Source organism: Lagopus muta, chromosome 1 (genome assembly GCF_023343835.1).
Source record: "Lagopus muta isolate bLagMut1 chromosome 1, bLagMut1 primary, whole genome shotgun sequence".
Classification (NCBI taxonomy): Eukaryota; Metazoa; Chordata; class Aves; order Galliformes; family Phasianidae; genus Lagopus; species Lagopus muta.
The window spans coordinates 168,341,902-168,368,961 of NC_064433.1; the positions used below are offsets into that span (position 1 = coordinate 168,341,902).

General features: G+C 41.1%; 1 protein-coding gene across 1 annotated transcript in view; it reads left to right on the forward strand.

The window, feature by feature from the left end:
* WDFY2 (WD repeat and FYVE domain containing 2) overlaps positions 1–27,060 on the forward strand; it is a 67,205-nt gene that overhangs the window by 19,862 nt on the left and 20,283 nt on the right. Inside the window, exons 2-4 of the mRNA XM_048934697.1 lie at positions 12,679–12,746; positions 17,912–17,985; positions 24,971–25,025. Of these exons, the coding sequence (XP_048790654.1) occupies positions 12,679–12,746; positions 17,912–17,985; positions 24,971–25,025 (197 nt within the window). The remainder of the gene's footprint in view (positions 1–12,678; positions 12,747–17,911; positions 17,986–24,970; positions 25,026–27,060) is intronic.

The window sequence follows — 27,060 nt, forward strand, 5'->3', positions numbered from 1 at the left end:
AATCATATAGTCATAATGTTGGAAAAGACCTCTAAGGTCATCTAGTCCAACCACCAGCACATGTCCACTAACCTTGTCCCTCATTGCCATATCTACACGTTTCCTGAACACCTCCAGGGACAGTGACTCCATCACCTCCCTGGGCAGCCTGTTCCAATGCCCAGCCACTCTTTCTGAGAAGAAATTTTTCCTGATGTCCAGCCTGAACTCCCAATAGTACAACTTAAGGTTATTATCTCTTGTCCATGGCACTTCACTGACCGTGATATGGATGAGGTGTGCTGCCTGTAATGGTGCTACACGGTTAATGATGCACTGTGTTATTGTAGGCCAGCTTTGTGATGCATATTATGAAGTAGTCTGGATTTGTTATAATCTATATATGTCAGCTCTCAGTGTTTTTATGTGGGTTGAAGAATATGTATCTGTCTGATTTTTGACATGTTGGAGAGATAGCTTACTGAAAGTAAGCTTTCTGGTGAGGAATCCTGCATTTATTCAGTCTGAGAAAAAGTGCATCAGCTATCCCATGAAAACATACAGTTGCTTAGGAGTTAAATCAGCAATGAAGATAAAAGTCCTTGCTTTGAAGTGCTCTGCCTCAAATCCCTGATTCTGGCGAGTACATAAATATTAATACTTCTATTGTTATCACCATGGCTAGTAGCATGACTTTGTAAGAAAGTATGAAGGTAAACTAGCAACAAGGTGCAGAATACAAGGTGCAGTAAATTGTAGGATAGAAACACGATGCAGAGAGGCTTTAATATTTAGTGGTATTGCAACGAACAGGATACTGCCCCTCACTGCAAAGCATTAGTTATTTATAAGGTAGCAATCAGATAACTGAACTGGAGCTTCTGCAGGCTTTATTGATTTGGTGAATAGGTGACAGTCGCCTAAGCAGTGGCCTCTTGTCAGTACACAACTCTTGCACATCTTTGCAAAGGTGCACTGTAATATGTTGCACCATTTCACAGGTTTAAATGATATTATTTTCCACACCCAAGGTTGGAGTTGGTCTTGTGTTCTCCCCATGCTTATGTCACAGACTTGCCTTTCTGGTCTCACCTTTACAACGGAGAAAGTGTGACATGTACCGTCGGCCTTTTCCCTGGCATACGATTGCCTCTGCCTGTAGTTCTTCTTTATTATTTTCTTCCCACACTTCTTGCAAGGAACATGTGACTTCAGGATTGCCCCTTGGAGTTGTAGCTGGTGAATCCTCTGCTTCCTGCCAGCCTAATGAAGTCTAGGACCAGTCCACTGCCCAAAATTAACAGATGAATTAAGTGGGTCTGGGGAGATGGGAAGAACTGCAGGAAAATGTAGTAGGTGGATTGCAGTGTATTGTAGAGAAAATCTGATGTTGATAAATATGCATTATTCTTTCATCCATGTTTTGTAAATTTTTAAATAGCACCAGTTTGAATTTTAAAAAAGGAAAAGCAAAAAAACATGCACATCTGCTGTCAAATATGCAGACACTGCTAGGGTGTTAAGGGGGGAAGATGGATAAAGAAAAGAATGATAATGCTCTTACAATTCATCAGGTTTGTCTGAGTCTGGATTGCTGTATTTGATGAAGAAGATGCCAGTTCAGACGGGATATTGCCTCATTAGAGGGATTAGAAGACAAGTAGAGAAAACACAAGAGCAGCTTTCCCAAGAGACTGAAAAGATTGATTACAGTAAAGAGGAAGCATGTAAGAAATTACAGAACTACACACAACAGCTAACCTATGTAGAGAGTAGAGAAACTTCCAGTCTTGTAACGCAAGAGCAGGAGGACATGCCATGAATCAGTTAACTAGCCTTAAATGTGACAAAATTTGCACACAAGGGTATTGAATACTGAAGGGTGGAGAAGTTGTAATGTGATTGTATGGAAGAAGTGGCTGGGTGTGAAGAGGTATTGCAAGTTTGAAATAGATTTTTTTTTTTAATAGGAGAATCTCAAGTTCAGAGTGTGATGTTCAGTCTTGCATTACACATTCGAAAAGAGTTTCTATTCACTCGTGTTGATTTCCATCCCTGTGCACAACCCCCACGGGAATGCCAAGGTGACAAACTGTGACTGTCTGCTGAAGCCTTGAAATGTCAGATCTCCTCTAAGTTACACATACAGAGTTTTTGACATTTTTCACACTTCACAAGGCACTCTTCAGTCTGCATGCAAAGAAAAAATCTGAGAACACCTTGCATGGCACTTCAGGGCTGCAGTCCCTATGCAGCTGACAAACAAATGCTTAAGGACTAGGTTGGATTTGTATTGCTTTGCCTAGCTCTCTGTCCCTTGTTGGTGGCACTAAAGCTGCTGGGCTTGCTTCTTTCCTTCTCAAATGAGTACTCAATGCCCCAGCCAAAGTTGTTCTGCTGTTCAGACCAACAGGTCCTGCTGTTCTCATATCAGAGCTTCCAGTCTCCTCTGGCAGACTGAAGCAAGTAGGAGCTGGTTTTGTGTGAGGACATCTGTGAGTCAGGCTGCCCTCAGAATGAAGCAGTAATGAGCAGAAAAGCTGAGGGAATACTATCACACATGAATCGGGGTTCAGATTCAGTGGGAAACTGGATGAACAAGAAATGGGACTGCAGAACTTCCTTGATATCCCAAGGACAGCATTTCCAGAAGCATCTTGGTGTGGCACAGAGCATCCAAATACATTCCAAGTAGATGTTTTGCTTTGTTTGGTAAAACAGTGACCTGATTGTTCATTGCTATTTGAAAAACAAAAGCCCCGCTGTTTTTACATAGGCTGTTTCAGTAAGTCTTCAGCATCTACAGCATTGTGTGACCTGCTGATTGTCCTGCTTGTTGACTAAGGAACTTACCTGTACAGTACAGATGCGAGGCTTTTCTTTTTCGCACAGAAAACAAAACCAAAAGAATAATTAACTGAAAAGAAAGTTCATAGGAAGGGGGTCTTTTGGGCCAGGATACGATCAATACTTTACTCAAAATTAAGAAAAAAAACCCTCATAGAAGCAGATTTTCCCCTACAATTTCATGTTGCATTAACTATATGTTAGATACTTATCTTACTGAATTAAAAACTATACCATCAGTGCTTTTGCATGTTCTGTGCTCTTTGTCTTCTAGTGGCCAGAACCTTATTTCTGGTACATGTATGCTAGGATTCTCAAATATCTGCAATAGATGGTTATGCTCTGTTTAATACATAAAAGATCCTTCAAGAAAAGGTCAAGCAATTCAGGATTTCATTTACTCTCGCACATGACTTATGCCTGGAAATTATAATGCTGAGAGAGGGCATGATCCTATGGAAGTGAAAAGGTGGGATCCTTCCCTGCAGTGAGTACATTATTTACTACATGCTGCACTGTATAGTTAACCAAGGGAAGCATTTATCTGAAAAATAAATTGTAACCGAAGGCTATGACTGTGAGCCAGCATCTCTTGTCTTCTTCCATATCCGTTTATTACTTGCATGCTTTGTTCTTCCATGCTCCCCTCTCTCCTCAGGTCCTGTGCCATTCTCATGGATGCCATGATGTATGTCTGACTAGAAGGTGAACAAAGAATAACATCGAGGGAATCCTTTCTGCCCATCACATTGTCATTCACTTTTGTTTTGAATTCCAACTAGAGACTTCATTTAGTGCTTGCAATCAAATATCAGGCTTCTTCTGAAACCCATATATAGATATTATTTTTTAGTAATGTAATGCTGATGGTGTGTATATTGAAAAGGGTGTATCTAACTTTCACTATATAGACTTAAAAGCATCTTATTTTGTGTCTGTTCTATAATAATTTTTTTAGTGTAGAGTGAACTATGCATAAATGACAAAATTGATCATTTACTTAGTTGACAGCCTATACCAGCTCAGGAAAGAAAGAAAGTTTTCCCTCCCCTGAACAGATTTCCTACAGGGCAGCATGGAAGCAGGCTGATGACTTGGTTGATGGAGTCTTGTTCTTTTGCTTTGCTGGAAATGTGGAGGAGAGTTGGTGGGTTGCTTTCTCACAACAGTAGGTGTTTTTTGCATGGTTCCGCTGCATCATGTATTGCATAGCAGACCTCTGTTCCAATCTAATGAGGATCTTTCTAATAACTTCCATTACTTAGAAGTTTGAACGTGGGAAGGAGGTGAAAGTAATTGGATTAAAAAAATTAAATTATGCGGTGTGACTGCCTTCAAAACGTTGTGTGTTTATGCTTCTTGAATACAAACTAGAATTGATCAGTGCAAGAAGCACTGACACTTCTGGAAGGAAATTCAGTGGCGTGTGTGAGTGGGAAATCTGGGGGTGAATGGGAATGATGGAAGTCATTTTGATTTCCCCCAAAGGCCTGGAAAGGGAGACTGAGGCTCTGGTCTTCATGAAGGAATTGATTTTGAAACTTTGCTAGGAAGGAGTTTGAGTGTGATGTTTAACAGCTTCCAAAGCTGTAGGTTGATGCTACAGAGAACTTCAACCCTGCGTTTACCTGAATTTGTGGATAAAATACGCTTCTGTACAGCATTCATGCAGGAATATGGTGTAATCACTGCACTGTTTCACATGATATTTGATTTACAGTGCTTCTGTGGGGCTGCTGAAGGCCTGAGGCAGCTCAGCACTTTGACCCTTGTGCCAGTAATCTCCAGATAACATGGTGTTTTTCTGTAGTTGTGACTTTTGATCCATTTTTGATTGTTCTTTACTCACCTCCAGCAGTGGAACTGGTCCAAATCTGATTTTGGTCCAGCAGAATGTAGGCTGCTTCCAGGCATATGTGCTTGAGTAACTGGAAAAATCACTGAACTGTGCTGCTCATTGTCCAGAAAACTGAAGAAAAAATGGTGAAAACTGTTTCTAAATTTCTTCCTGTTTCTTCCAACTGAGTGGAAGAACTGAGTAGAAGAGAGAGTTGCTATCATTTTTTTCTGAGTAATAAAAATCCACTTCTCTTAAGGTTGCCTCCTGTGAAGCTGTGTTTTCTAGTCACTTCTCACAGAATAAAAAAGGCCTCTTTGTAAGCCAAGCTGTGTTAAATAAAGAGATATCTCTTCCTCTTAGAACCAAGTACCACTGATGGTCATAACAGTTTTTTTCCTGACTTGTAGTTGCAGAGTTGCATATAACCTACCAAAACTTCAACATTTTCCCTATTATGCAATATGCATTTGCATTTAGTTTATGGCAGCATAAATTAAATAGGGAAATAGCAGAGCAAGCTTTAAGTTAGAATATTGTGCAAGCAGAGTGTGATGTTGCAGCTGTTCTTAAAAGTGGTTTGAATCTCTTCAAACAAAGAAAAATGAGAAAAAATCCCACCTTTTGAGGCATCTGTCTGCTCTCTTGGCATACTGGTTTGTGCAGTCTTTGCTTTTTCTTTTTTCTTTCTCTAGACTGGTGGGAGATATACAGCACTTCGTTTGCTATTTTTTGTTTCCTAATGCACCTCAGCTCTGAGCTTCATTCCCAGACTCTTCCACTGTTCCTTTCCTAAGGAGACAGGAACTAGCAAGTGCTTTGTAAGATCATTGACTCCTGAACTGAATTTACACAACTCTTGTGTAGCTCATTCCAGGTCTCCTCAGAATAGCCTCAAAATGAGACTGTTTATGATCAAAGATTTTATCAAGCATATGTACTTCAATTTTCATAGGATCCAGGGTCTTGCTGTGATGCATGGCAACAAATGGTATGAGTGACTCTGAGAATGGATGAGGCAAGAGGAAGATTATGATGGAAAGTAAAGACTTATTATGACTATTTAGATTTATTAAGGAGAAAAATCAATGGTAGCAAAAGTCATATCCGTTGCTGATGATCAAAAAAGTCCATGGCTGAACCCCCCATGGGTGTTTCTTCCCTGCCTTGCTCTTTGCACCAGGCTGAAGAGCTGCTTCTGATGTCCTAGGTGCCTGAATTGTAAGTACTGCCTCTGGCATCAATTTTATATGGCAAGAGGAGAAATGAGAAGTCTGGACTTTTATTGACCTCTGTATGACAAATGCTGCGTGGGTCACCACCACAGAGATTGCTGCAGTGATGAACATCACCTAAAATGTTCTGTGCTAGCCTGAACATTGTACACTTTTAGCAGTGGGGTTTTATATCACTGGGTCTTTTCAATCAATGCTTGAAGGCTGAAGGAGTCACCAGCCTCTTTCCCCTGGCAGAGTTTGGTGCTGTGCTACTTCCATGGGATCCAGCTGCCTCCCTGTGCCATTCACATCCAGGGCTGCTTGCAGCAGTAGTTTGGTTCAGCCCCCTGGTTGTGATTGAGTTTGTCTGATGCTTCTGAGCTTTGTGCCCAAGGATTGCTAGGCTGGTGGCAAAAGGTTGTGGGATTTCAGATACAACAGGAGGATACTGAACTTCTTGGGAGCTGTCCCAGCTTCTTCTCAAAGGAGGAGTCTCAGTACTCCTACAGTTTTGTTATGGGACATGATGCATACAGAGCAATGAGAGCAATGTTTACTTAAAAGGTGTTTGTCCTATGGGAAGCCTGATGTCTGAGATATTAAATTTACAACAAAGGCTCTTGAAATTCTTGAAATGCACTTATGTAATCACATGTGAGATAACCTCTCACTAAAACACGCCTGAAACAAAGCCAGTTTTTTGAAATTCGGACTATTCCTCATTCATTGTCCTTGTTTTCTTGAGCCAGAAGTTCTTGCATTACATATTGGAAACCCAACCTGCTCTTTTATTATGAGAGCACCCAAAGGACAGTGTAGAATGATCTTACACCATATCATGCTCTTAGCAAGAGTAGAGTTCGTAAACTCACAGTGATTTCAGCTTAAATCTTATGTTTCTTCAACAAAACCATTGAAAGTGAGGTAGAATCTGAAACATGCCCTGGTGCTGTACGCCTCCTGCAGATCAGGGTTGTGTGATGGCCTTCATGGGGACCACAGTGAATGAGCCTGAGAGGAGTAATCGTGAACTTCCCTGGGATGGTGATAGAAGTGGTTTGGGTTTTGGCTGCTTGGCTTGTTTTTTCTTGATTGTTTGGTTTATTTTGCAGAGGGACGTAGGATGACGGTCTAAAATATGAATTTCTCCTGGTGCTTGAGATTTTGGCTCTCAGCCATTAAAATTATTTTGTTTTCCCTGAAACAGAGACTGGTTTGGAAATCAGTTCCATTTTTAGTTTTTATTTTTGTACTCTTGCTTGCAAAATTTATCAGAAACGAAACTGTCTGTTACTGATCTCAGCACAATGGTTCATGAACTGCCCCTGAAATAAAAGGTCTTTTATTCTTTCAGAAAATCCCAGGAATGTCTTGTATCATAACAGACAGGAGCCAGCATCTCTTCATGTCTCTTGCCCATTAAAGTGCCTGAAGAACTTGGGGTGATGGGCTGTAATGATGTAGTATCTTTAATGCGGCTGTTAAATATCTTTGTTTATCCTACTTCTCATGATAGTGTCTCTCTGTTAGAGGCAGTAAAACTGTCAGTGCTGTGCTTGGGTTTTAAATACTACTGTTGTCATGTTTATTTAATGACAGTGGATAAAGAGTTTGCTGTTTCCAGTCCAGTTATTTAGTTTCCAGAGAGGCACGGCTTTTCGATAATTCTGAATTGTCCATTATTTTATATTGAGGAACAGGTGGCATTTTTAATTCTTTTTGTTTCAAGATAAAATTTAAAATATTGATGGTTGGAAAATGTGCATGCAGAAAACTTCACAAAAAGCAGTAACCGTGGATAAAACTAAACTCTTTTCTCACTGTCTGACAATTAAATAGCTGGCTTTGAGTTTTAAAGAGTTTTCCAGAATAGTTCCTTTTCCTGTTTGCAAACTGTTCTGTAACTGTACTTAATCAGCTCTGTGGTTAGGACTGCTGACAGAAGGGGGTGCTTTCATTTTTAACTGCATCATATTGTTAGCACTGGTAACCTCCACCCCTTTCCAAAGAGCAGGAACTGTAATGGGGCAGGCTTTGGTCTTTGGATAAACCCAGTGCTTTTGAGTGGAATGGAATGGAATATAATAGAATAAAATAGCATAGCATAGCATAGCGTAGCTTTTGAGTTGGAAGGGACCCTTAAAGGCCATCTGGCCCAACTCCCCTGCAGTGAACAGGGACACCTACAGCTCCATCAGGTGCTCAGAGCCCCATCCAGTCTGACCTTGGGTGTCTCCAAGGATGGGGCATCCAGTCTGGGCAACCCGTGCCACTGCCTCATCACCTTTATTGTAAAAAACCTCTTCCTTGTGACCAATCTGTATCACCCTTCTTTTTGTTTAATACCATTTCCCCTTGTCATGTCACAGCAGACCCTGCTAAAAAAAAAGTCTGTTCCTTCCTTCTTACAGCCCCCTTTAGATATTGAAAGGTAGCTCTCAAGTCAGCTGGGAGCCTTCCCTTCTCCATGCTGAACAGCCCCAGCTCTCTCAGCCTGCCCTCATAGGAGAGGTATTCCATCCCTTGGATCATTTCTGTGGCCCTCCTCTGCATGCACTCCAACAGGTCCACGTCTCTCCTGCACTGAGGACTCCACATCTGGATGCAGTACTCCTGGTGAGGCCTCACAGCTCAGAGCAGAGGGGCAGGATCACCTCCTTCACCCTGCTGGCCACACTGCTTTGGATGCAGCCCAACATAGGTTTGCTTTCTAGGCTGCCAGGTCCCATTGCTGGCTCATGTCCAGCTTCCCATCCACCAGGTCCTTTTCGGCAGGGTTGTATTATATCCTTACCTCCCCCATCTGTTTTGTACATGGTAGTATTATAGCTGTGTAGCTCGTCTCATTTAAAAATAAACAATCTCTGTTTTGAAAGCACTAGAAGACTATTTATTGTTTTGATAGGTTCTAAAATCTTTCCAAGCCAATTCACTGGCCACAGAATGAAGGGGCAATTCATTTCCATGGCAATGCCAACTGAATTGCTCCAGAAGAATGGATCTTTACCTGGGTGGGTGCTGGTTGCCATCCAGTAACCCTGCAGCCAGCAAGTGATCTTTGTGCTACATAACCATAAAACAAGAAGTTTTCATTCACACTTGTTTTTTCTCTGCATTCTTTAGAAGCTTCAGAAGTTCAGGGTTTCACATCTGGTGGATAATACTGTATCAAGTACCCAAAGATGTGCAGAACTGCAGCTGAAAAAAGATGCTCTCTTCCGAGGCCTTCTCTCACGTTCAGCTGTTGGTTCTTCAGCCTGAGCCCACTTGGAGAAAAATGCTGCTTATCCAGAAGTTGATGAACTGACATCTGCTTTTTTTCTTTCAGTAGTCCAGTGATCTAAGAGAAGAAAGTTATAAGCCATAAGGATTTTTGTACTTTTGTGTCTGCTTATACATAGATTTTGTGTCTTATAAAGCTTAGGATAGCTTTTAGATTGTTGTTTTAAAGATATGGATAATAATCATCCTTAACATAAAAATAAATTGTTAATGAGACTTGTTTTTTTCTTTATTTAAAAAATGAATTACTGGGGAGAGTAAAATGAATTTCTGTAACAAGTTACATGAACGGTCTTGCTGATTATGTTCACTTTCAGACACTTCAGATAACAGCTTTTCATACTGTTTGTTCTTATGATATTTTTTTCTCATTTTGCATGAGCAGTAATGGAATAGAAATATATTTGACTATGTAGTGAAATGAACTTACTGTGTACCTCCAGAAGAAACATGCACTGGTAGAAGTAGTTCCACTCTTTGCAAGGAAACTCCACCAGTTATTTCATTTTATTTTTTTTTAAAGTAAGCATTAAACAGCTTTTTTTTTTCCAGCACAACTGAGTGAACAGTCTTAGCTGAGACAGCTGTCAAATTAAGTAGGAAGTCTGCAGTGAGTAGTTTCAAAACAAACAACAAAAACACAAACAAAGCATCCAAAGTATTGCCATTTTTGCAAACATTTATTTTTGCTTCTCCTAGCTTTTAGAAGATCTTTTCTTACACATAGTCTTTGATGTTGTTTGGTTTTGTTTTGTTTTAACAAGCTGAATAATCTGTAACACATGGCACCTCTCTAGATTTAGGATCATAGAATGGTTTGGGTTGTAAGGGACCTTTAAGACCATCTAGTTCCAACCCCCTGCTATAGGCAGGGACATCTCCCTCTAGACCAGGTTGCTCAAAGCCCCATCCAGCCTGGCCTTGAATGCTTCCGGGGGGGAGCATCTACAGCCCCTCTGAGCAACCTGTTCCAGTTTCTCATCACCCTGACAGTAAAGAACTTCTTCCTAATATCTAGTCTGAATTTACCCTCTTCCAGTTTAAAGCCATTTCTCCTCATGCTGTCAATACATGCCTTTAAAAAAAGTCCTTCCGCAGCTTTCCTGCAGGCCCCCTTCAGTTACTGGAAGGCTGCTATAAGTTCCCCTGGAGCCTTCTCTTCTCCAGGCTGAATTTATTATTTGCCAGAACCTTGACGTGGGAAGAAGAGACAACGTTATCTCAGCTCAAGAGTTTGGAAACTAGTAGCAGTAAATATGTGGATTGGAATGGACAAAAAAAACAGGTCTCTCACTGAGTATTGGTGCATATCCTCAAGGCAGTTTCAAACTGAATAATTTCAATTCCCTATGATACATCCCAGTATTTTCTTGTGCATGCAGTGTTCATTCCCACTTCAGTTGTTGAAAACACATTGTCATGAGCTCATCCGATTGGGAAACAGAGCTTGATTCACTTTCAGGATTGCAGTGACCTTCTTACCACCTCTTTGGTATTGGGACTAGATAGTCTTTAAGGTCACTTCCACTTCAAGCTTTTCAAGCACTTTGATTTTCTGATGAGCAGAGCTGGATGTGTCCCAAACTCAGGGCACAGCCACAGAAGGATGGGGAGTTCCCAACCCTTTGTGCTGGGGTCAGGATGCAGAGGCTGCTCTGACAACAGGCACAGCCATCCAAAGCAAGAAGGGACAGAAGGGTTGGCACTCTCACTGCACAGGTATTAGTGCTTTTACTTCACATCTGCTGGAGAGCTGCTGGTGTGTTCATTTCAAAAAAGCCACTACAGTTAGGAAGCAATTATACTGAATTTTTAGGTTTTGAGTGATTTGTGAGAGATCTATGACAATGGGAATTGGAGATATAGTGAGATACTGTTGTTTGGTTTTTTTTTAGAGCTGTATACAATGTTGAAGTGTAAATGTGAGAAATTTGTAACACGGTGCAGCTTGTGTAGTGGCCATATATTCAGGTCTCTGAAATATGTGCTGAAAAATCAGTTTGGATTCAGGGCAGGATGAGCAGAAAACTGATTTGGAGGATCTGTAATCCAGGAGCATAGAATAGTGCAGCTCTTAATCTGAAGTTTGCACACTAATTTATTGACAGGGCAAATAAATAGTTTGAGCTGCTGTATTACAGAATCACAGAATCACAGAATCACAAGGTTGGAAACGACCTGCAAGATCATCTAGTCCAACCACCCTCCCATTCCTATCAGTGCCACAAGCTACTAAACCATCTCTCGTAGCTCCGAGAGCGTGTGACATCTCTGTTCTTATGTTTTGCATGTGTAGTGTTTTAGATCAACTTGTACTAAATTGTATTAAAGTGTTGCTGTAAAATTTTCTGGCTAAAAAGGACTGAAATCTGCTTTCTCTGTGGTAAAGATGTAGCATGAATTATTACCATGGACTCCTCTCCTTAAGCCTTGTTTCCATGTTTCATTAATTGGACAGAGCCGTTGTTGTTCATTTGGTGTGTATCTTCTCAGTGCTCTCACATGCAAACTTCAGGTTTGCTGCTAGAGAATATTCAACACTGGGTTTTTTAGGTCCCTCTTGTATCTACTGCCATGTGGCATCTTTGGTGGAGGAAAATAGACATGATGGCATGAATGAAAATGTACTGTGCTGCATTAACCAGATGCTGTCTTGGATAACTAAGTATTTTGGATAAGGTTAATACATTTAGTGTAAATCAGTAAAGGAATGGAATAGAGAATTATATGCAAATTTCACTAGTTAAAACTGGAGATAAGGATTCAAAGAACAGTGAGGCAGGTAAGAGTTGGCTGAAATTGGGAGGACAGTGAGATGTCCAGGAAGAATCAGGAGATGACTGCTGAGATTAACAGAGGACTGGCTGCCAGCTGCTTTAGCTAGTGGCACTATGCATATTTTGATGACATTAGCTGATGAATCAAAGTTGGGAATGAGTCCCAATAAGGAGTTTTAGAGATTGGACCAGAAGAAGCAAATGATACCAAAGGCTGAAATAATAAATATTTAATGGCCCAGCTTCTACATCAGTTTCACATCGTTTGCTCAGGAAACAAGTGAAAAACATCTCGTGTGTGATGGGCATGGATGCATTGCATGCTAATTGAGTGACAGGGGCTGCAAATATGATACCAGTATGAGCAAGGAAAAGACTAGGAAGGTTTTCCAGCAGAGGGAAACCACTGATGTGTTTGTGGAAGTGTTGGAGCACTGCAAGAGGTCTAGTTGCTCTTGTTTGAAGACAGCAGCTCTGAACTGACAGAGCAGAGGAAGACTGCCAGGCTGCCTTGTATGATGTGTTCAGCTTGGTACTGCATCGTACCAAGGAACGGGCTTCCCTCATCATCATCATCTGTGCTTGATGTGTAGGCCTGCTGTAGGAGTTCGTGTGTTTACTTCTCAGTGAAATAATTTCATTTTGAACATAGTCTTGTGCATTCAGCATTGCTGGTTTGTTTTCATTCATAGTTGCTTTTTCATTCCTCCTCACGTGTGTTTTGTTTTTTCTTTCATAGAACGGTTCGTGTCTGGCTGAAGAGAGACAGTGGACAGTACTGGCCCAGCATATACCATGCAATGCCATGTAAGTATAAGGAAACGTTCATTATCTACTGTGTATTTGCACAATGCCTTTTTTTATTTGATTAAACTTAATGTTTATGGCCATTTGTGGCCTTACCACTTCATATTAAATTCAGTACTTGAGTAGCTCTCACGGTTTCTGTGAAGCTTTACCAAGTTGCATGCTAATGTTCCCGAGAGGCATCAGGGATTACAGCAGCAAAAGCATACAAATATGCTAGGAAGGGATGAGCATTTATGTGAATATGGATCTACAAATGTGGAAGCTCAAAATGTAGTCCTGTGTTCCACCACTAATGGAGTCCATAAAGCTTTGTAAGTCTCCAGTATAAATCACTGCCCTTACTACTGCATGTGCTCAGTCCATTAGAGTACAATGGTAAATGGTTTTATTTGATAATAACTTAATATCCTGCAGTAGCTAATACAATAGAGGGCATACTAGACAGAGAAGGCTGGTTTTCCAGTGGAGGAGCAGAATCATATTACCCCACAATTAGATGACGAAAACCAAGCCTTCATCATGAATTTCTCCAGTATCATCTACTGTAGGTCTTCTGTCCCAAAGAGGTTGTTCATGCTTTGAAAGAAAATGCAGATTAATGTCCATTTTTCCTAGAGGTGGTTGAAGAGACTACTGCCCTGTCATGACCTGTATTGAGTGCAGGAGAAAACTTTGCAGGCCATCTGCTGCAGAAATATGCTGATGCTCCTCAGTTAACTCATATGTGCTGGGCTAGCTTGTCTCTAGAAAGCAGATCAGGGAGCATTTGTCAAGTCCCATTGAGGCATTGTTACTCTCCAGAGAAAGTAGTATTTTAAGCTAACGTCAGATTTGCAAGAGGATTTCTATCTCCGTGATGCAGAGAATGTTTAGTACGTATAAATGTTAAACAGTTCTAGTACCATGGCATCATCAGTTTGGGGCCATAGAGTGGCCTCAATGTTTGCTTGCCTGCTCAAGGAAAGCATTCCTTTGCTAAATAGAGAGAAAGTTTTGGTTTTTTTTTTTTGTTTTTTTTTTTTTTCCTTTGCTGATGGATGGACTCATAAGAATATGTCAAGCCTCAAAGGTATTTTCTGTTCAAAATTTTGCTCAAAAGGTATTGGAAAGCAGCTAATGATGTGGCAGACTGTGGACCTCTGTAACAATAAGTAGCCATGGCTTTGGTTCCCCTCATCTGTCCAAAGAGGTCTGCTTCCCTCAGACAAACTGTTATGAAGTGGCACTTCTCACTTTAAAATCATCTTAGCTCTTCTACTGATCGTAGAGAGGCTGCATTATTGCCAGTAATAATAGCTTTGCTGGAAAAGATTGAGTAGATCCAGACCCACTCAGAGGGGGCTTTTTTAGAGTTCCTTCATGAGTCTGAGCACCTGATGCTGTTCCTTCACTTCAGGCTGGTAAATTTTTGAGTCATGAGACATTTACATTGTACTGAGTTATTCACCAGGTTCAAGAATGATCAAGTATAATTAAACACTGGAGCAATGCCAATTAAGTTATCAGCCATGGCTTTATGCTTTAAAATCATAGGGAGGGCTCTGAGTTAGCCTCTGCGCGGGCATGCATTTGCTTTCTGTCTGTTTCTGCATGGATCACCTTTTTGGATTGTCCTCTGCTTTAGGTTCACGTTGTTTTTTGCTGTCTAGAGAACAACAGAGGTTCTTTTCAGAAGAAAAATCGTAGGCATGATGATGCTTTTGTGCTGCTTAGCAAGCTGTGAGAATGGCAGTCCCACCTACAGATTACCCATTAGCGTGACTCATGGCTGGTTACAGTGCTGCATGACCCACACCCTTTCATAATTTGTTGTTAGGTAGTCTTAATAACTGAGATTGCAGACAGAACCTCTGGGAGGTTAGGAGGATGAGGCATTGAGGCTGAGCCAGCCATATGCTTTGCTCAGACTCTGCCAACCAATGGAGCCATCAGTGCGTTCTGAATGTGAAGCCCATTATATAGCTGCTCAGTAGGTTCTTCCAACTGGGGACATTTTTGCTATTTAGGAGTGGGCTTTCCTCAGTTACAGAGTTTTCTGCCCAACCCATGGGTGTTTCAGAAAATAGTGGACAACACAGCAGCCCCATTTTTGAGAAAGAGTGAGCTGTGAGTGTTCAAATCAGGTCACTGCACAGCCAAGCCTTTGCAAAGAGAAGAGTAATGGAAACATCCCGTGGCAGATATCATTTCTGTGGTCTCTTGCTGGCTTTCTCAGCCAGAGTGTCACAGCAGCATTAAGCACCAGAAGGCCTTCGATAAACTCTGGACAGAACATGGTCATGGATGCTGGTGGCTGGAGGTGGTAGAACCACTGGTAGAACTCAGTCTGCTTTCAAGAACCACCACAGGCAGAGCCACTATCAAAAATACACAGTTGTGTGGTCAGTAAAGCAAACTAGGTAAGCTGAATATCTGACTACGTCATGTCAGAGTTGTCTGAACAACTTGTGTTAACAGTGGACCTCTGAGCAGGTTAATCCTCATGGTTAGGTGTGTGATCTTTACATTTTTTGTTAGTATCTGCACAGGAGGAAAAAAAAAAAACACCTTTTTACAGAATTATGAGAAGGTATCATAGTCAATACAAGAAAGCTTTGCACAAAAATGAATGACCACAGTAGATCCAAACCCAACCAGAAAAAGCCTCTCGCAGATGGAGAACTGAGTAAAGGTTTTATCATAATGGAATACCCAGGGTTTGAGGCAGATAGTACATGGCCTTACGATGTTTTTTTTTAGCTAACACTTTGCATTGAAGCAGGTGGTCAAAACTGTGCAAAGCAAAACACAACCCTTAGGTCTTCCATTTTGCCACTTCTGGCCCTCTGAAAATGCAGGTATAAAGTCTGTATTTGTCTTCCTCTTCTGTCAGCTTCTAATTGAGGAGACTCGTTGTTTAGAGCATGAAGGAATTCAAGATTTCTGTTTTCAAAGGCAAAAAATCATAGCATTATTGTGTATTTGCCCTATATGTAAGAATACAGCCAGACTTACATGTCAAGAATATCCAGCCCATCAGATCAGATCAAGCCTCTTGTAGTGTGAAATCCAAATCATAGCTAGACGTTAAAGTGGAGAGTCTTCAAAGTGCTGTTATTTTTCCTCGGTATTATTTTAAAAGGCTCTTTAACATCTTAGAAAATTAGGGCTTTTTTTTTTCTTTTTTTTCTTTTTTTCTTTTCTTTTTTTTTCTTTTTTGTTCCCCTCCTTATAATGAGCCCAAGTGCTTAAGAAAGTGTCTAACTTTCATGTAAAGTATAAGCTGCTGCTGTCTGGTTGCAACTGGTGCCATTTCAATTGCATTAGTGCAGCTAGGGCTGACGTTCATTTTTCCAAGAGTACATGTTATTTAAGAATTCCTTTAGGAAAATGATTATAGCGAAGTATCTTCACATTGCTGTGACAAAGTACATGTGGGTTTGGAACTCAAATGTGGCCTTTATTTAGCAGCGTGTCTCATATTTGCTTGTACCTTTTGTATCTGAAGTGCTTTGAGTTATCTGGAAGAAGCATACTTTAAATAGCTAATTTAACTGAGTTTTTCTCTGTAAACTGTTTGTCATCTTCAGAGTTACTGATAGTTTTTTCAACGTATGCACACTGTTTGACATTTTAAAGCTGGAATGTTGAATATGCCTGTTTTGGTATTAAGTGCCTTTTAAAAGGGTATGATGTTTACTTAGAATTGCTTTGTCTCTGTCATTTTTTTCCTACAACATCCTAATTCCACTATGATCTGGAAGTCTCAGTATCATAGCAGCATCCCACCATATGAAGGGAAGCTTTGAGTTTGCCTTTTCTGAAGAAGAGGTACAGAAAGGAATGATTTCATTACTGTTAGTAGCCATAATGTAGCATTTCTGTTCTGGCAGTTCCCTTGAACTGAAGCCTTTTCTTTAATTTAATTCTTGGATGTGAATGTGATTGGCTTCCTGCTTGCAATTAGTTGTCCCTTATGAAATGTATTGGGGGTGTGCAGTACTAGAGGTAGAATGGTTTTGTTAAACAGGCTTTCCTTGCTGTGATATAGCTCAGCTGCTAACTAACAAAGATCTGCTGAGCTATGAGCTGTACAACTGTAGGTAAGACATTGTTCGAATGGAGAATATAGCAAGTACATGGCACTGTAAAACAAAGAACTCCGAGTCAGTTACTAACAAAACCACTGCATGTAATCACAGCGGAGAGAAGAAACTAAAAAGGAGGGGAAAAGAATTAAAAGCACGTCTGACTGCACTCAACATCTATTACACAAATATGGTTTAATCAATGGTCTTACCACTACAGAAAGGGGATGGATGCCTGTCCCTAGTCACAGTGCTGAGAAGTGATTACTGAAGGGTTCTGTGGGGACAGCATGCTGCTGTGCTGGATGGTAAAAGCAATCCCTGCCTTCTAAATGCAGCCTCACAGTATCTTGATTAAACCAAGCATATCACTTGAGTTATTACAAGAAAAGTCTGATTTTACCCTGTATGCAAACCTCTCCATATCCTAGGGGGACTGATTTATGAGCAATTTAAGAGTGTATCCTGATATTTATTAGTGTTGATGTAAGAATCAGTGGCAAGTTTTCCACAGTCTTGTATTTTGGCCATAGTATGTGATAGTGTAATAATGTTGTCTGGGGAAATGACCACAGAGCAGTTGGACTGACTGCTCTTCGTACTGGCTGGTAGGTCAGCTCCTGTTAACAATGAGTCAAGTTCACTTTCTTACTGCAGGTGTAGGATGTGAGTCTTTGACAGCATTTTCTTTTATTGCTGATAAAGGGCAGGCAAATGGCTTGGTTTTGTTTTGTTTTTATAAAAACTGCCCAAATTATTCAGCTAAATAAATATAAAATGTGTACTGAAATGTCAGGTACCACTCATGTGGATACACCAGCACAGTTCTTGTATAACATGCCTCATGCCCACTTTCAGAAAGCATTCGTAAGGAAAAATGAAGGAACTGAGCAATAAATAACTGTTAATCCATGTCCTAATAGGATAGGATAGAATGAATGGCACAAGCACTGTTGTTTTTTTTTTGAATGTTTATCTATTGGAAGGGGGCAAAATGATGAAGCACGGTGAAGCATGCTAGCTAGTTTTAGGCTTTCCAGAACTTCAAGAAAATCGCAGTTTTGTTAACTTCATCATCATGTTCATTTTTTTCAGCTCCATGTTCATGCATGTCTTTTAACCCGGAAACCAGAAGGCTGTCCATAGGTCTAGACAATGGTACAATCTCAGTAAGTACATACAAAGATTTCTAGTTGAAATGCTTCCCTTTCGAGAAGTATATGTGTGATGGGGTGAGGATATTTTTGCTAGCGTTCGGGAGAGAGAATTTTTACTGCAGTGGATCTAAAGCTGTAGTGTGGAAAGTGGTAGATTACTCCAAATTTTTCTCCAGCCCTCACATAAAGATTGAGTGGAGTTTGCAATATTTATTAGGCAACTAAACAGACAGTCTTAATTTGCATCTATCTTAAAAAAATAGCAAAAAGAACTAAAGAAAAAGCAGCTGAACAGCTGTTGTTTTATTAAACGAGTGTCTTGTTAATCATGCCATACCAGAGTTTTCTGAAAGCAGCAGTTGAGAGGGGAAAAATAATGTTTGAGAGGCAGAAGATGAATTTCTGCTCTATATTTAGCTACTTTTCCAAGTTTCAGGGTTCAGATTTTGTTTTCATCTCAGTTCCTCTATAGTAATTGCTCATATAGGTCAATGCTCTTGCTGAAAGAATTGGTTTATTAACATCTCAGAGATCTGTGTGTGTATGGAAAGGAAGCGGGATATCAAAACAAGAGCCTGTCTTTTAGATTTGGAATAGAGAATAGCACTTGACTCTCTAAAAGTTGGATTTTTCTTGTGGAATAGTTGATGAAATGCTGTTGCCATGCAGAAAGGAACTAGGGGTCAGGGAGGGACTTCTCACCTATGCCCCATCATTAGACATCTACAGTTCAAGACCATTGTTATCTTCATTTCCGATTTTACTGCTGTTGTCTCTGCTTTATGGGCTTTATAACTGAATGTATGTCCATAGGTTGACAGAAGGGCAGCTGTCTGCACTAAACCAAGATGGTATCTGGGATGGGACGTGTAGCCCTTTTAGCTATTGCCCATGAGCTGTTTCAAAGATGTGAAGGCTTTGACCCATAAAGCTATTAATGGCTCAGCACCAGAGATTTTCAGTGCTTGTAGGAGATTTCTCCTTTTGTATCTAGGAGATGGGACAGCTGCCAGAGAATTCCCTGCACCTCTGAAATTCCCTTCTTCCCACTCTCCAAAATAGCTTTAATTTTCCAGTCCTACTGGACGCATTTGTTTTCACCAGGCCTTTGAGGAATGTGAAGGCAACTGTAAATAAGGCATTTAAGTATTCCAGCTTGATGAAAGAGATGTCCTTTATCTTCATGGCATTTTGCCTTGAAGAGTCAGAGAGTCTGAACAGGGTCAAGTATTTTCCATTCTAGAGCTAAAGATGGTTAATGAGGTATGCAGGTGGTAAACCAACATGTTACTTTGGGTACTTCTTAGTGTGCATTGCCACCTCTAAGACATTGTATTTGTTGCCACACTTTGCTTTCCTTTTCCCTTCTTACGAATACAAGTCAATAGGAGAGGGAAGGGCTAGTCTGTGTTGCTTCATTTTGTCCCTACTAGCTTTAAGCAACTGTGTAGTAGAGGATTTTGCAGAAAATATGCTCTGCAAACTTTCACAAGTGATGGAAAGTTTCCCTCTGCAGAAAACCCAAGGCTTGCAAGAGAAGCCACAACTGCATTATGTTGCAAGATGTTTGAAGGTGGAGATGGAGGAAGGGTAGCCCCACATTCAAGTCCTTGCTATATATAGGTGTTAGGGAAAATCTAACACCAAATACTCAAGGGTAGGTTACAAGCACCTTTTGGAGGGGCATTCTAAGCATGTATACAGGAGTAAAATTAGTCTAGCACAAAAGTGTACAAGGAGGGCACGCTGTTCACAGAGTAAGAGACCTTCCTGCAACAAGGTGGTCTTAGTGCACTTTTACTGTGTAACCCTCAGAAGAAATGTACAGACAATTCACTTCAGTAGCTTGAAATACTTGGCCATTGGTCAGCTGCTCCTGCACCTTGCATGCAGGACAGAAAAGCTCTGAAAGGTGTTGTGCATCTACTTTGTATGGAAGGGAAGATCTTATGGCAAGGGCTGCATAAGCTAATATAGCTCCCATGATGTCAAATTCATCTTTCTGTGCTACTGCTTTTACTTTCACACATAAATATGAATAAGAAAGTGAAACTGCCTTTTACATGAAACTTTGGAAAGTTATGTGGCTTTTGGTTGTCACCCCAGAAATGCCTGTGGTGCCTTTTGAGAAGGATGGGCAGCAATGCTGTTGTTAAATAAAGATGTTCCAGCAAAGCCACAGTGAAGTGAGGTTTTAGGCCCCGTTTCCCCTTAAGAAACAGACTGACAGTTTTTACTTCTACAAAGATGTAGAAGTAAAAGAGATTGTTTTCAACCTTTTGTAACTTCTCAGCATGAAGGCTGCATCAACTTTCGTGCAGCACAGTACACTTCTCTCTTGAGTGAAAGTTTGTCAAGCATCTTGCTTGGAAAGCAAGAGTACTTGAAGCACAAAAAAAAAAGTTTCTTGTGATCATTTTTATGCCTTGCAATCCCTTTTTTTGGATAAATGGCACTTGTATTTCTTTTTGTCTTAGGGGCTGCCTCAGGTTGCTTTTGGAAGCCAAAAGACACTATTGCAGTCATAAATTCCTTCCTCTGAAGGAAATATTGTTTTAATGGGTGCAGGTTTCTTGATACCACTGTACCAAGCGACAGAGGAAAGGTCTATCACTTGAAATAAATAGGAGAGTTGACTGCCAGGATGCAACTCCCTGCTTAATTTCATCTAAAAGTTAGCTTCCTAGACAAAGTTAATCATGAGGCTCTGCTGCCAGTAGAGAAATGAATTGCCCTTGGGAATACCCATGTTGCTTATGCTATTTCTGAAGGTATAACTGAGGCATTTAGTTTTTAGGTAGCTGAAACTGAATGAAATTGAACTTTTTATCTGACCTTGCTTGTGTTCAGATGAAGTTGTTACATACTTGGAGAAGGTCCACAAGGAAAACAAGTCAAAGGCACAGCGCTGTCTGAATTCTTTCTTGGGGATGGCGCTTAATATAGATTCATCATCCACATCATCTGATTGTGCAGATGTCCACAAGCTTGGCTGTAAACAGTACTAGGAACACCTAGGCTCTACCTGCTGGTGTGCACCTCTGCCACAGTGGGAAGTTCAGTGTGTTTTTTTCGCCAAGAAATAGCATAATAGTTTCTATCCTATTCTGATTTTTGCATTTAATGAAGTGAGAATGCTGTAATCATTTTGAAGACCTTTCTTTGCAGCAGATGTAGACATAGTCACTGACATTAGATTTAAGAGTATTCATTCCTCTCAATTTCTGAAGCTAGTTTGCTGTTCTCTGGAAGATACAGTGAGAGCACTGTCAGTAACTTGTATTAATAGGTCAAGTCAAGCCTCAAAGATCCACACTGTGCTGTCAAAATGGCATCATCTAACAGAGTATAGACTGTAAATTCCTTGGGGTGGGAGCGAGGCTGTGAATAGGTAATAAATAAAAAGTATTAACTCTGAGATGGGATTCAGTTGCCAATGCAGAGGTCTCTAGTTCTATTTTGTCATCCAACACTTGATGTCCACCTGCAGCTCTGGAAGGGTATGGCTCTTCTTTTGACTCTGTGTCATATCAGCCAGCATACACGGCCAAGGATTCTGAAATGACATGCACTAGGGTATGTGTTTTGTTTACCTTAACACAAATAATTCGAAACAGAACACCAGTGATATTTGCAGACTTATAGAAGACTTATAGAAGTCTTAAAGTCAAGAGTGGAAGTTTTTGGTGTGTGTATGTTACAGTGTGAGGGAGATGTGCTCAATGAAGGTGCAGCTGAGAGCCTCTGTACAGCAGTGGGCATTGGGTTGGCCTTTGCAAATGCCCAGGACTTCACCTTAAAGGCTTTCATAGCACTGATTACTCCACTGATGTAATAGTAATAAGCTTTCCTTAGACAGACAAGATTGATCAGTAACGTTTCAGTATTGCAAAAAACATATAGAGAAACTCAAAGGAGAAAAACGAAAATTAAAAAAAAAAAAACAAACCAAATCCACACACAAGAAAACCCTCTGAAGAGCAGAGGATGATCTTACCAGAAAAATGTTTAATCCCTGCGAGGAAGGTTTTTGGTTTTTCCATTCCAAGTGCTGTGATGTGTCACAGCCCCTCCTGTGCAAAAGCACTGTCACAAGACTCAAATCTTTCCCTGTTCTCTTAACAAGCTGTGTGTGAGCCGTGTGGCTGACCTCAGCCTTTCTAGCTCATTAAGAAGTGCCCAAAAACCGCCTAATGAGAACTGAAGCATCAGCAGCTCTGAGAAGTGTGAAACGTTGATGTATGGAAGGATAAGAACCAGTTTCTGCTGGTACAATGTTAAAAAGATACAGTCAGTGTTTCTGTAGGGCAGCAGCCACAGTGTATGTGCAATAGGGCATGAATTCGTGGAGCAAGGTGCCCTGTGTTAAATTACCTGTCCACTGATGTAATTAAAACCTTGAGAGGGATAGAGGAATGTGGGCAGTGGAAAAACAAGTGACTGTGTACAGGGGAGCAAGAAATAAAAGAACTTAAAAATTAGAAAATGTGAAAAGGAGATGACTCTCAAAGTAACAAATGCTTTCAGGGGAGAAAATAAGATGCAAGAAATCTTGGGGGAGGTGGAGAGAAGAACATGCAATATCATGACATCCAGTATTCAGGTTAATGGAACTGTGTTCATATTGTACTGTGTTCATCCCTTTAGATAGAGTGCTCTATCGATAACATGCAACCGTGGCTTGTATTAAAGCACACCTAATCAATACTTGGCTTAACCTTACTAATTGCCATTGTGTTTTGATTCACTGCATTGCAACGGGGAGATTCGGGAGACTTTTTCAGCCTTCCAATAAGCTGTCCACAGATAACTGAGCAGAACGGCCGTGTCAAGTTTGTCAAAGGCAAAATGCCAAAGGGGAATTTGAATGCGCGTTGTTCCTCACCTCTGCACTTCTGATCACCTGCATCTGTGCGTCACCCCGGTGCAATCTGTGTTCACTACCAGGATGGGAAAGACAAACATATTCTCCCACCACGTGTTGCAGCAATTAAAGCTGTTTCTTTTCAGGCAACATCAGCAGACAGTTAACGTTCGTAGAAAAGGGTCCTTAATTCAAGTGGGCTTTGCAGAGGAGCATTCTGTGTGGCGGTTTAACCTTTTTCAGGCCGTGGTTAATTAAACCCACTTCCCCTGTAAGTAAGTAGGGAGGTATAGCAGATTTTTAATGCTCTGTGGTTTGCAGAGTTAAGGTGACCCTGGTATAGAAATCCAGCTGACTTAATTGATTTGTCACCACTATTTAAATAACACCCTTCATTGTAATCCTCAGCTGCCAGAGGAAAGCTAAGAGGAGGTGGATAAGAATAAAAGAGTGGAAGGTGAAGTAGTGCAATTCAAGACAACATATTTATTACTGATTTACAAGCAGAAAACTAGAAACAGCACAATACATAGCTGCCTCAACCCACTCACTGTTGTTTCCTGGAAGATGGGACCTGTAGGTTTCCAACAGATGCGTGTGGCAGCTTCTCCACCTTGCTGCCAAGCATGAATTATGGTATATTAGGGACAGTCCAGGTGCTGGAGAGCCATGCTGATTACCTGGAGACCCCACAGGATATGCAGAATGACTCTTTTTGTTCCAGATCAGAAAAGTTGGGTAAATATCAGTGCTTCAGTGGTTAGAATGTTTTCTCATACTCTTCAGCACTAAACATTTGATTTGCCTTAAAAATAGTCCGTGGGCTCATGAAGCCCAGTCCTTTCTGTCAGTGCTTTTGACAGTGCTTATGCATGGATATTGCACAACTTTAAAATGTAGCTCATCTTGTGTTTTACAATGTTCCTTTTATTTTCACACTATTTCCAGATTAAATAAATTAGGTTTTACTGCTGGCCCCAAGCTAGATTAGCCCAGGGAGCTTCTGCATAGTTTGTTTTAAATAATTTAATACGATGTGTTTTCAAGCTCCTTGTTCTTTCTCACATTTCTCTCAGTAGGACGTCTGCACACAATTACCTGAGGGCAATTTGAAAGCCAGTTCATGTAGTGGTGCAGCAGGGCCCACCCTTTGCCAGGTGTTTCCTCCCAAGTGAAGCTGCAGAAGCTGTGTTGTGACCACTGTTTCCCCTACTCTGAACAGCTCTCTCCTTCAAAATAAGCAGCAGGAGCACCCAGGTGCTCATTCTGTTTAACCACATGGGACTGTTCCAGGAGCTGAGACCTCCACACAGACTCTTTACTGCTGATTTTCATCATTCGCATCCTCTAAAAGCCAATTTAAAGATGGTTAAACAGCAGCACCAGGGCAGCAGGACTGCAGAGCATCTCCCTGTAGGGTGTTCTTCCCTGACCATAGAGAGAGCCAAGCTGGGTCACTCCGCATGCCTGTCCCTGGGCAGCCACCCTCTGTGCCCATGCACTACTGCTTGGTAGCCACAGCAGAGCAGCAGCAAAGCAAGAAAGTCTGCTTCTAAGATACCAGAATAAATAATAATTAATAGTGAGATAAAATCAAGGTGGGGAGGAACGTCTGTGTTTGTTTGTCTAAAGTATCGAGAAACTTCTGAACAGAAATCTGAGCTTTTCCCTGTTGTGGATTATTAGTACATAGTTTGGAGAGAGCATCTCCAGGGGCCTGTCACAAATTTAATTGGAGCTTCCTGAGGTTCAGGTTGGGGTGTGCATGCGGATGTGCACACAGCTGGGTGCATGCACACGTATCTGCTCCAGCAATCCTGAGCTGTGAGATGTTTGCTGTGTGCTGGCATTCAGGTCTCCTGCTTTGTGGTACACTGGCTCATTTGTAGCCAGCCATCCTGCCAGCTTCTTAAGTTCTTTTTAATGGTTCCTCTTTTATCTCCACCTTTCTGTTCAGAAGCACTCATGAGGCTTTGTTAGGCCTTTTTAAAAAATGAAATGATTTGTGGGGTTTTTAGATGGAGGTACTCAAAATTTGCAAAAACACAGACAGATTCAAATGACAATAGTCTTGGACACTTCACATCTCTAACCCCTGTTTCTGTGTTGCTCTTCTTCTTTCCGTTTCCCCAGGAATTCATTTTATCAGAAGATTACAACAAGATGACACTAGTGAAGAGTTACCAGGGTAAGAACCATGATCTGTGCTAATTAGTCTGTATTGTCATTAATTTTTATTAATGTGCTCTTCAGGGGCGAGAATCGAAATATTCTCCTTTACTGTAATTTTTCAGGCTAATATAAATGCTGTTTTTATCAATAGATCAATACTGTGCTTTGAGATTGCAAGGCTTACTGAGCTATTTCATGCTCTATTTTTCATTTGAAGTCTACTTTAGGAATGTCATCGTAGACAGCAAGCCGTCAAAAATCCAAATATGTGGAGGGAAGAGGAACATTAGTTTTTAATATTTAATAGTATGCATTTGATGAATCTATTTAGAAAGCTGACTGTCTTTTAGGGTTGTAGCTTTTGGGATGAGTACAGTTGTATTTCAGTAAATGCTTGTTTTAGTAATCTCAATATTATCAGTGGATACCTGCCATACTAAAAGGTCCATATCTTTTCTAATTCCACTTGGCCATTTGTTAATGGGATGTTGTAAGAAACATAGCTATTTATCCTTACTAAACTTCTAGAGGACACCACTCTTAGATCAGGTATCCCTATAAAAGTAACATAATAGCTACCACTTATTTCTACACCTCTTTTGCTGTTTGACTGAGAGGTGATGTATTGTATGCTAAGAATCGCGTTTCTGTAGAAAAGTCTCTGACCTGTTGGCTTGAGATCTCTCTCGTACCTTTCACATATACATTTACTCATGTATTTGAGTTTCTGTATCTTGAAAAATTAGAGAATAATTTAAATCTCTAAACGGAGGCTCTGGGGATCACTTTGTAACCTTTAGATTTAAAGGTATGGAGAGAATCACAGAATCTTAGAATGGCTTGGGTTAGAAGGGACCTCAAGGATCATCGAGCTCCAACCCCCTGTCACACGCAGGGCTGCCAGCCACTAGATAAGAACTAGATCAGATTGCCCAGGGCCCCATCCAACCTGGTGTTAAACACCTCCAGGGACACGGCATGCACAGATGGGCATTCTCCTGGTGAGACCAACGTGGAGGCAGAGGTTGCCACTGTGGAGGACTGTCGTGCCAGGTGCTGGACTCTCAGACATGTTAGAAGATTTTATTTGAAAGCTATGTACTTATTTTAGGGCAAGATAAGTGACACCTGTGCCCAGAATAGGTATCATTTCAGGTCTAGGGCAAACCATAACCTGCAGAAGCCATTTTTCTTACGGCAGTCAGAGACCACAGACAGTGCCTGCTTTCTTCATAGGAGAGATGCTCCAGTCCTCTGATCGTCTTAGTGGCCTTCCTCTGGACCTGCTCCACATCCTTCTTATGCTCTTTTGGGGTGGGGAGAACAGAGTGTGGTGAGCCAGGCTGCTGGCATCTCCTAAATTTGAATGTGGGAGGGGTATCTGGATAGTAATCCCTGCTATACAGGGGTTAAAGAAGCAGTAGGTCTAATGTTCTGCATTCTGTGCATGGCCAACCCTATCAGCAAATGGTTGTTTTGGAAAAAAAGTGCCCCCAGGTGCTGTTGGAGATGCATTTTTCTTCTCTCATATCTCATCCCCATTTAAGAAAGTCAGACTGTTGCCAGTGCTGCAGATGGGAATGGTGGCCAGAAAGGGGGAGGCAGATGTTAGTTCTTTGCTACAGGAAAGATGTTTGGAATAAAAGACTCAGTGAAGGGCTGTTCACAGCCTGCTACAGTTTTATCATACCATGAACCAGGAGACACTTTGGTAGGCACAGCTGCCTCCATCCTGACACTGCATCTTTGCTTATGGGACATATCACTGGGGATGGAGTGCAGCAGTGCTGCTGAGACACTGCTGCAAAGAGAGGGTGCCTACTTGCACCACACTGTCTGGGAGAGTGTTCAGGGAAGGGACATGTAGTCTTTCTGTAGGCATGCCATGATCCAGCAGAGATGAGCCCTCCTCACCTGTCTGTGGTGACTCCCCTCCACAAAAAACTCTCCATGAAGTACACCTTCCTAATACGGCCATATAAAAGTATAGGGGATGGGATGGGTAGGAAACAATGAGGCACTGTTCTAAGTAGCTGAAGCTGCTCTAGTGG